At 40.7% G+C, this 11347-nt stretch overlaps 1 protein-coding gene across 1 annotated transcript; it reads left to right on the top strand.

The window, feature by feature from the left end:
• The first annotated feature begins 7862 nt into the window (after positions 1-7862).
• LOC146764714 (uncharacterized) lies at positions 7863-10952 on the top strand. The gene has a single exon (XM_085563705.1). The coding sequence runs from the start codon at positions 9154-9156 to the stop codon at positions 10870-10872; it is 1719 nt and encodes a 572-aa protein (XP_085419831.1). The 5' UTR covers positions 7863-9153; the 3' UTR covers positions 10873-10952.
• The last annotated feature ends 395 nt before the right edge of the window (positions 10953-11347 follow it).

Here is an 11347-nt window from a genome sequence, read left to right as displayed (position 1 = left end):
AGGCCACATGGCTTTTCCCCTCCCCCATCCAGCTCGTCGCCGGGCAGGGGAGAGTCTGCACTGCATGCTGACTGAAACTAAAGAGATCGAGTTCTCCTGAGAATTTTGCTTTTAACCCCTCTGTGTTCTCAGAGGCGTGTCCACCTTCAATTGGTCAATATCCAAACTGACCTCTTCCTTCTAAGAAAATTTCTTTTTCCGTGTCAAACCACGACAGCAGACTACTCTGGCACATTTGTCTCCGTAGACAAATGTTTCATACAAGGAGAATGAGGAAAATTGCCTTTTAGCCTTCAAAATTCTTTCAGTTGATCTTGGAACAAATTTTTGTCTATTTCATTGCCTCCAGAGCTCCATTTCTTTTACCACATCTACTGCTCACTTTAAAAAAAAAAAAAAAAAAAAAAAAAAAAAGAAGGGAAAAAGAAGAGGAAAATAAGTGCCTAACTCTATTCAAAATAAATGCTTATACAGGTACTATGTGCTCTGGTAATGCAGATTCCCTGCAGCAGTTGATAATTGCTCCCTCTTGGTCTAGACCCCAGTTACCTTTGAGCAAAGCTGCAGCACTCCTGCATACAGGAGCCTGCTCCATGACCCAAAGGATCCAAGCAGCTTCTCTGAAACTTCTCAAGTCTTAGTGCAGGGGCAGGCAGCTCCTGCCTTCCACACAGGCTCCACAGAGGAGCTTAACCAGAGCTCTGCATCACAGCTGAGAGCCTCAGCAGCTCTGATCCAACACCTGCCCATCCACCAAAGTCAATGACCTTGAATTGCATGCAGGGAATGGAAGCAGAGGAGGACAATAATGGACTCCACAAGAAGGCAGCCTTGGACTTAAGGCAATAGTGAATGTTTTGCATAAGAAATACAGCAGCACTTATGGGAAAGTCTGTTCCACAGGAAAATTCTGTGGTGCCTGGCCAAGCTCTCTGGGACCACTGCCTGTCTGAAGGAGGACAGACCACAGTCCATACAACTGGCTACTCTAGCTGAAACAAGTGAACCTGCAGTTGTCATTGAATGCTGTACCATGAATGTTTCTTCAGTTCTTAACTTTCAGGTGCAGCATGTCAAATTGCATAACGTTCTTCAGCTACCCTTCTGTGGGAAATAGGAGGTGTTTCCTAGACTTGGCATATCCATTCTCTCTCATTTGAAGAGTTTGCTCCATGTGTGTGGAAAGCAGAAAGGGGATAGGAAAGACAGGGTTTTCCAGAATATCTACTACTTTCCTGAGCCCTTATTAAGCATATGCATAAGATGTATCTCCTTCATTTCTTGCCCTAATATATGAGTTTTGTGCTTCATTTACAGACCATTAAAAAGACCCCGTAGAGAATCAAAAAAGCAAACATGCAATTTGACTGAAAGAACTGGGAAACAGTAATCCTTTTTCTCAACTCTGATGATCTTAATTTTACTCACCTAAAAAAATTAGAAAACATGTTTTCAAGTGGAATTATTTGAAATCAGATTAAATGCAGGATGTGTCATTTGTCTGAGATGTAGAAACTTCTGGATTTATTTAGGAAAACCTTGCTTTAAACGGAGCTCCCCAGAAGAAAGCAATTAAATGTCATTTGGAAAAAAATGCATATTGTGGCATAAGTGATGAAATATGATTCCAAAATGTATAGCTTTCTCTCCTGGTTTTATTTATTCTGGTTGGACCTTCTCCACAGACCTGAACAGCAACAGCTAATCATACTGAAATGTGGGAGAGTTTTTAGTGGTTTTGGGTGTGGGAAAATACCTAACAAAAGGACAACTTCTTGTTGCTCAGATCAGACTTACAAAGTTCTGATCTGACTGAAATTCCCAAAGGTGAAAAACAAGTGCATTCAAAGCCCATAAAAATCAATAACAGTCTTTCTTTTTACTTCACTGACCTTTATAAATTACTTTGAGGTTGAAATCCTGCCCTCACTAACTTCAGTCATTCTTGGATGAGGTCCACATAAAAGTGTTTACTACCTCCAGAGCATTTCATCCAAAGTGAGGAGCTTCCCTGCGCTTGCTACATACCGACTCCACTGGCAATGTGGAATCAGAATTCAGACAGCATTAGATCAAATGTATTTACTTCAAGCAGTTCTGCTGAATTCCTGCATCTCTCTTATCAAGATCTTGCAGATACTGAGGGTTTTTTCTCTGTGCTTGATTCTGCCTAAGGAATTTCTACTACCTTCTCCAAGGGCTCTGTGCAGCTACAATGATCCACATCCACAATCTCTGCTCCTCACAGTCAGGGTTTCCAACTGCAGATTGGAAAGATTTCATGACATTTTAAAAGGTTTAAGCTGCCTTGTGACCTGCTTTTTCTCCTTTAGGACTGGGAGTGAAAACCTGGATACTTCTCCTAATAGACAATTATTATTTAAAAAACCCAAGAGACTTAAGGCTACATTTTCTCCCTCAGGTTTAAGTAAAGTTCTGTCCAGAAACAACTGCAGAGGCAACATAAAAAACCCCTCTATGTACACTTTGGTTAGGTTGTTTCTAGCCACTTTTGCGGCTGCTACAGAGAATGTCATTAGTCTGGTTTCAATACTGAAGCTTCAGAAAAGTATTAAGGAACTGAATATGAAAGCAGAAATGCGTCAGCCTCAGCCCTGCACTCTCTTGATCCCCACGGGCTGGGACAGCGGTTCATGTGCTTCAAGTGGTTGTGGTTAAAAACACTTTTATGTCTATCTAAAGTTACCACCAATAACACAGAGCCCTTTGCCAGCACAGTCGCAGGGTATGAGTTCTTGGTAGCCATAATAACAGGACTGTTTCTCTTCCTGTGTGTATGATAATTTTAACCTTAATTGTAGCTGTTCCTTTATTATTATAAATAACTCAGGGATATAACAAGTTTTAAATTCCAGCTGTTCAAACAGTCTTTTTATTTTCTTTGTGCACATGGTTTGGTGGGTAATTTATTGTATCCATTTTATTTTATTTTTCCTTTTTTTATTTTTTTTTTTTTTTTCCCCCTATGGAATGTACAATATATTTTCCAGGTATACTTGAGAACTATGCATGGAACCACTGCTGGTTCAACACGGGGCCATAACGAAGAATGAACTTTGCCTTTCTTTAATAGCACATGACTTACAATACTCACTGATTTCTGATTCTGATAATAATTCACAAGGTGATTGAGACTGCCACTGTGCAGCTTAATATTCCACCTTTGCTCTTCCCTTCACCTGCTAGCTCCTTTTCCCTGAACTTTGCTTAAATACTTATTAGTATCCACTGTGCCTTCTCCCAAAGGGATACTACTCTTTGTCCTTGAGATCCAGACTCCTTTTAACAGCCTCCTTTGAGATGGGAAGCTTTGCTTCCTGTCACCCTGATTCTTAAGACTTCCTAAAGCCTTCTGAGTTGACATTCCTTTGGAGAACTTTCCCACACAATTTCTGTAAACAACATATTGTTTACATTCTTTTATGGGGGTGGAGAACACTTGATGTACTGGTGGTTTGTCCAATGTCTTTGAAGAGGTGGCCCATTCACTCTCCAATCCAATGTCACCCTTGGGAAGGTATAAAAGACAGAGTCAGATAATAAACGTCCCTTTTTTACCTTGCAAGCAGCAGGCGGTCCACGTTGTGCTTTCACGTGTCCCACAGCGACAGCTTCCTACATCAGACATCTTACAGGAGATACACAGGTGTAGATTCAAGGCCAATTCTTCCCCATGCTCCTCCAGTGAAGCCAGAGAAGGGCTTTCCCACCTCCAGACCTCCAGCCCCTAAAGGAGGAGGCAAGAGGGCAGGGAGGTTCTGGCCTCAAACTCTCCTCCCACACTCTGTCAGTCCTGAGGAGATGCAGAGAAAGGGAGGCAACTTGCAGCAGCAGAGAGTCAGCACTGCTGGCTGGTATACAGGCATGATTCAGAACACACCTTACAAAAATATTCTCAGGAGCTGCTTATGATCTTAAACTGTTCATATACATTATTAAGTCAGACTGGAAGGGCAGTAGAAACACTGAATCTAAGTAGGGTCTGTACAAAGGTCTTTTGCAGTTTTGTGTTCTTGTTGTCACACCATCTCACACATGAAGCTAAGATAGTGATTTTCCTGCATTCAGTAATTCAAACCATGTAATGAAGCATAGTTTCACTTGTAGAAAGATAAGAGATAAAGGTATTAAAGGAAATAATATTTTATATCTGCTAGAGAAATTGGAGACACAAATGTGAATGCCCTGATTTTCATAAGCATTTAAAGTTGGCAGTGCATTTGTCTGGTCTTAAAGCAGATATAGACCCCTTTTAAACCCTGCTTTGGTAAGGGAATAGTGTAAAATGTCCCTGTAAATCAAACTAAGGACACGGTCTTCTGCCCATTTATCTTCTGACCACAGACACTGTAAAACTCTAATGTGGTCAAGAAAGGCTGCAGCTTTTCTGCATGGTGACATGTTTAAATAAATCTGGAAGAAAGCATGCAAGGTGTGCTTCTGCTTACATGCGTATGCCAGTTGCCTAATTCTGATGTGTAAATGCTTCCTATAGCCTAAAAATGGCAAAGCTTTTATACTTCACCTCACATCACCCTGGAATTCTGAATCCGATTTGTGATAGGAGCCAATGAATTCTGCTTCAGAACTTGTTTTCTTCCAAAAATGAAAAGAAAATCTCTGTGAAAGAGTGGTTGTTCACAGGACTACTGCCTCCTGATTTTCTCTGCATGGTGTTCTCCTTCACACAAACTCATTGTCAGCACTTCGGAACGTGATATACAGCTTCCAGCATATTATAAGATGCTCACTGGGGAAAACATACCATTATTATGAAAGACAGTGTGCTGTCTCACAGGAGACACTTGGCAGGAGGAGTAAGGAAATAAAGTCGGCTTGAAACTATAGCTGAATTTGCAGACTGTTACAAAGCCTGCAAAACAGGAGAAATCCCAGCCTGTTTCAGTTATATTGGCTCTCCTATATCATGAATCCCATGACTTAGGAAGGTCTGTTCCACAGTTCACGAGATGTAAAAGTGGGAGAGACTAGATTAAAGTTGAGGAAGAAAAAGCAGCAAAGACAATAGAAGCAGATTTCCTAGATTTTGATGAGGAATATCTAATAAGAATTCTAAAAGCTGGCCTGTCTTCAGAAACGTTTGCTTGAAGTTCCAAATCCCAATAATGCTTCATGAAAAATATTTTAAGCCTTCTATTTAAAGGCAAGTGTGTGTATGCGCGTGTGCATGTGTGAGTGTGTTGTGGGGTCTGCATTGTAGCTCTTCACCTTTGAAAATAAGTTCTTTTTTCTGCTTATGAAGATCTATGTAAGGTATGGTATGTATGGTAGTGATGCTGAAGTTATGAGCAATGTAATTGCCTTTAACCTAAAAGAGAACTTTATTCAGTATGGACAAGAGAAAATATTCTTCCATGAAATGCTGGAGGTATTTCAATGTATTGGGCAGCTGGGAAACATGATGATGATGATTTAGCTTACATATTCACTCTTGAGTAGCTGAAAGGTTTGAGTAGTGGAATTAATTCCACTTGGAAAGAAGCTCCCAGACTTCAGCATAAGATATGTCTTTCTGGCCAAATGTTTCCTGACTTTCCTGGCAGGAAGTTTTTCTTACAATGTGATGGCTTGAAAGGACGATCTCATTGTTAATTCTTGCAGAGATGTGTGGGTGCTTTTTTTTAGTTTTACTAGGTGACATAATGATGTCTATCTTAAAATAAATGCTTTTTGAAAACTTCATTTTCACAGACATTTCAGATGAAGTCCAGCTGAATCACTGGCCCAGCAGCCACCCCAAATAATTGAGGCCATTAATTTCAGAAGAATGACATCAATGTTCAGTTTGTCCAGAAAGCAGAAGACTAGATTAGTCACCCAAGCTAAGATGCTGAGTTTCTACTTAGCAGATTCAATTCACTTAAGGTAATTTAACTCAATGCCAGAGTAATTGGAGTACCCAGATCCATACCAAGGGTGCAGTTAACAAACCTTCATTCATCCTAGTGCTAGTAAAAAGAGAGGATTTTCAGCCGCCTATGTAGTTCTGATGTTTACCAAATTGTTTATTCACTAGTGAATTTGGGACTGGAGACCTGTAATTTGAATCACTAATAGCCTTCCTCCTGGTCTTCATCTGTGCAAGTCCATTTTGCTGTAAGACTTTACAAATATTTTAGCAGCTGCAGTTAAGCCTGTATTTAACAGGTTGGGCAAAACTGCAACAATAAGTTGTAGCAATGAAGCCTTAAAACCAGCATGAAAGTATTTTAAAGCTTCAACCAAAGCAGGATTAAGAACATGAGATTTTTACTTTTATGATTACAAATAAGAAGGCTCTTCCTTGTTGCTCAAAACCTTTAACCCTCTAAACCTCTTTTCTGTACAAAGCTATGTCCATTATTTGTATTAGCAGATACACAGGGGTGGCTTTAGGACAAGGGCTGCTTTTAGACAAGGTAGGAAACTTCACAGGCCAAATAGGTCTCTTTTGGGTTGAAAGTTATTTTCCTCTGTTGCCATGTCACATGATGGAGGATTGTCCACATTTCAAATGGGTGCTAAATCCTTTCTTGTTACCTTCCCCAAGTAAATCCATGGGGCTCACTTTAACTCTCAAAATCACTTAAATGTTCTTATTTAGGTATTGCTTTGAAGGTCTATTCAAAGTAGTGTGTTGTTCATGTGTCCTTAAAAGAGAAAGAAAACTTTTTAACAAATCTAAGATTTGTTGGTTTTTTTAAATGAGAATTTTCTTTTTTTCCCCTCACACAAAACTGAGAAAATATTGCAAAATTTGCTTTATGATTTTTCATGCAAAATTTTAGCTGGCTGCTTAACAAAAAGATAATCAAGATAGTTCTCTGCTTTGTTCTACCCAACATATGGACAAACTCCCTAAAACTAAGGCTTTGTTTTTCCTACCTTTAGAATCATTTCATAGCTTAAAAAATGTAATTTCCCCCCCTCACCCCCTCACTTGTAATGTTTTTTCTTGTGGTCTGAGAATTAGGGTATATGGCTGTAGATCTGGAAACTTTTTCTACTTATCCCCAAGATCTTAGTACAAATGATACTAACAGGCAACCAACCAAGGAAATGATGATGCTTGGACTGTGTCTTGGAAATGGATGTTTTGAGTGATGCATGGTTATAATTTTGCGGATTGCATTCAGATGTCAGAACTGGCAGTTGCTTCCCCAAACAGCAGGTGTTCAAGATGACAGACACAGTGGTAACAATAACCAGCATAAAATGTTATGGTGAATTCTATATAGCACAATATCTGTGTTTGATTGCATGCAGAGCCATTAGGCAGTGACAGATTATTAAATCCCCAGACTGATACGAACAAAATCTAAATTCAGTCACTGAATGTGGGGAAAGTCAGTGAGAGATGAGCATGAGCACTCCTTTATTCCTTATTAAAATGACAAAGATGTTTTCAGTACCATCTCCATACATTTACCCCGTGTCTCTTCCCTGTGAGCACCCCTGTAAATATCCCTGAGACACTTATCTGGCCAAGCTCCTTGGGCTGTCTCCCTGCAAACGAAAGTGGAGAAAATTATCAGTAACATATGAGTGAAGCCCCTGAAAAATTCTGAGGCACAGACATGAATAGTGGAGGTAAATGTAGAATTTGATATATTCTTAACCAGAGTAAGCTTACATCAATGTGTCCAAAACCTATTGTATTATAGCTCATATAGAAATGTCATAAGGTAGTTTAGAAAGAACAAACACAGTATTTCAGTACAGTTGAAAAAAAAAAATAAAGAAAGAAACAAAAAAAGGAAGAATCTGGTTTTAGGATGCCTCAGTTTTTAGGCTGGACAAAAGACTCGCAACTTCTTCTAAACTGCTGGGTGATCCTTCTGACAGACCTGTGCTCCTAGTCTGACACATACATATTCTCTTAAAATATATATTGTTGATATTTGAACAACATGGAGCTGTAAAGGTGGGTGACCCAAAGAAAATGTGCTTGCTATCCAAAATGCCTGTTGTTCTCTCACTTCAAATATTGACATTTGTCTGGTGATTCTTGTTTAGGTTGTCCATGGACCAATTTAACCAAGACCAGTGTGCCAAGAAATAGGACTTGTCTCAATAGGGAATTTCATAATTATTGCCACTGTTCACTGCCTGCTTTCAGTCTCATTATATTTTTTTGTAAATCAACTTGACTTACAAATTGATTATGTTTACTACCTGTATGTCACCATGCCACACTGTGCTACCCTCTTAGTAATCTTAAATACACAATTTTTTTTCTTAATTTATTTTCAGTTAATGTTTAGACATGCATTACTTGGTCAGTGTTATTCAAGGATCTGTTTACTGGTATTTTACTTGGGGTTTTAATTTACTACTATGAGCTTGGGGTCAGAGAAAGCCACTAAAAGAAATTTTTCACAAATTATTACAGAACTACAGGCAGACAGAAAGAAATTTTCATTCTAGAAAAGTGTTTCTAGAATGGCTGAGAGATTTCTGAAGAATTCAAATTCTTGTAAAGACTTCCTAATCTTAAAATATGCCTTAATCTGTCCTTATTGTTTTCTAACTTTCATTTTATATATCTTATAGTTACGGTGTCATTTTAAGGGACAATTTAATGGCACAAGAGAAGAGACATAGCAAGTGAAAATCTGATTTGATTCCAGAAAAAGAAATTCACAGCAAAGGACATCAAACACTGAAGCAGGAGGCTCAAGGAAATATTACCATTTTAATTTTTGGAAATATTCTAGATTTGGCTGTGTACTACCCTGAGCAACCTGTTCTAGCTTCAAAGAAGGATCTGCGTTTAGCAGGGACTTGTATTGGATGGCCTTCAGAGGTTCTTTTCAACTTAAATAATTCTCAGATTCTCAGAAAATTCTGCTCTTTTGTCAATATTTTGTGAAGAAAGTTCTAGCATACTAATAATAAAATCTAAAATTTTAAAGGATAGCAATAAAATTTTCCACAAAATGGTGACCCGATCGACGTGATAGGCGCCACGGTGGAGTGACGAAAAAGGGTTCGGGTCCTGATGCAGCCAGGACGGCAAAAGTGCTGAATTGAAATAGAGTGCACCGTGCCCCAGGTGACTGCAGAGGCAAGCCTGGCCGATACGTGCTGCCGACGACCTCGGAGGGCTGCAACAGCGCTGACAATATAGGTATGGAGAGGCAAGCAGCATATGATTTATTTACTGCATTCTTGCAGAAAAGGCAGATTAAAGGCATTGATTTGCAAAAAGATCTGCCAGGGTTATTAACATATGGGTATTCTAAGGGGTTCTTTGTAAATCCTCATACAGTACATGAGTTGTCTGAGTGGCGTAAGTTTGGGGATAAACTATGGGAGGAAGTTTTAGATGATGATAAGACAGCTAAAAAGTTGGGAAAGTGGTGGAAGATAGTTCACAATGAATTATTACAACATCAGGCAGAAAAGAAAGCTGCCGAGCAGAGAGCTTCAGCACTAGAGAAAAATAGAGGTTTGAACGGGGAGGATTGGTTGCCTGGTGTTTCCATGCCACCTGCTGTGTCTACAGTGGAGTTACCTCCATTGCGACCTGTGCCTGAGGACACAGAAACAGAGTCGCGTTGTGAGCCCACGGCTCCTCCAGCCCCCTCAGAACAGAAATCGACACTTCGTCAAAGTTTGTCTGTCAGTAAGCCGACCCCTAGGGCAGAGTCTGACCTAACGGAGGCTCTGGCCAGGGAACGGAGGGAAGTTTGGGCGACTTTGGCAAAAGAGGAGCTGGACAAAGGAGATGGGCAGGCTTTGGAACTAGCTACAGAACTGGCTTGTCCTGTAATTTTTCAGCAGCAGGCAGGCGGAGGGTTAACAGCTCAGATTACACCGTTAGATTGGAAGTTGTTGTCACAGTTGCGAGCTACAGTGAGTCAATTTGGAGTTACTAGTGAACCGGCTAGGCAGATATTGGATTATGTTTGGAGTACTAATATATTGCTACCAGGAGATTGTAGAAGTCTTGCTAAGCTTATTTTCTCGCCGCATCAGAGGCTTTTGTTTGGTGCACACTGGCAGGCAGAAGTTAATGAAGCTGTAGCTATACAAAGGCAGCCTGGAGATCCTCTTCATGGAGTAACTGTAGATGAATTGATGGGCTTAGGACCATATTTTCGCACTGAGGCACAAGCTATGCTAGGACCTGAGAAGTGTCGAGAGGCAATGCGACTAGCTCGAAGGGCTATAGATAAGGTGAAAGACCCGGGAGGTTTGCCAGCGTATATGGGAATTAAACAAGGAAGGGATGAGACTTTTGGAGCATTTATTGATAAGGCAGCGGCAGCAATAGAGAGAGCTGGAGTGCCTGAGTTTATGCGTGGATCATTGTTGAAGCAGTGTGCTTTGCAAAATTGTAATGCTTCTACAAGAAGTGTGTTAAACACATTAGGAGCTAATTGGACTATAGAAGATGCATTAGAGAGGATGGCTACTATACCAACGGGGCAGCAGGCATTTTTAGTTGAGGCTATTAAAGAGCTGGGAGAGGGATTAAAAGAGCAGGCAAAAGCTTCACAGACACAAATGTTAGCTTCACAGACACAAGTGTTAGCTGCTCTTGCACCCCTCCAAGCGTCAGTAGCAACCCAGGGAAATGTTTACGGCAGCCGTATGAGATGTTTCCGATGTGGAGGGACAGGACACGTTCGGCGAGAATGCTCTGCTGCTGGAATATGGTGTCCTAAGTGCAAATCGGATACTCATAACATTGCTGCCTGTAAGAGGAGACCGGGAAACGCCCGAAACAGCGCGAACAAGAGCAGCCGCGCTGCGACACAAATAGCTGCTCCAGCCTTTCCAACAGCGACACCTTGCGTCCAGCCACAAGAGGGAGCCTCGGGATGGACTTGGCAGCCGCAGTAGAAGTGACTTTAATGACACCACAGCCGCAGAAGGTCCCCACTGGAGTTAATGGACCTATTATAATAGAGGGCAGGACAATGGGAGCTTTGTTATCGGGAAGATCATCGGCCTCTATGCTTGGATTATTTGTGCTGCCTGGTGTCATTGATGCAGACTATACTGGTGAAATTATGATTATGGTTCATACTCCATTTCCTCCTATTCGGATTAATAAAGGACAAAGAATTGCTCAATTGGTTCCTCTAGAGCAAGTTACTAAGGCTGTATCCTCACGGAAAAGCCGTGGAGGAGATGGATTTGGATCTACAGGAGGTTTGACTCTATTAACTTTGGATCTGAATGACAGACCAAGAAAGGAGGTTTTGTTGGAATATAAGGGACAAAAATGCATGCTTACAGGTTTGCTGGACACGGGTGCTGATTCAAGTATTATTGCACCACAGTGTTGGCCTGCACATTGGCCTTTACAGCCAGC

This window comes from Lonchura striata, chromosome 31 (genome assembly GCF_050655825.1).
Source record: "Lonchura striata isolate lonStrDom1 chromosome 31, ASM5065582v1, whole genome shotgun sequence".
NCBI lineage: Eukaryota > Metazoa > Chordata > Aves > Passeriformes > Estrildidae > Lonchura > Lonchura striata.
The sequence above is the reverse complement of the archived record's forward strand: the minus strand, read 5'-3'. Positions and strand labels throughout refer to the sequence as shown.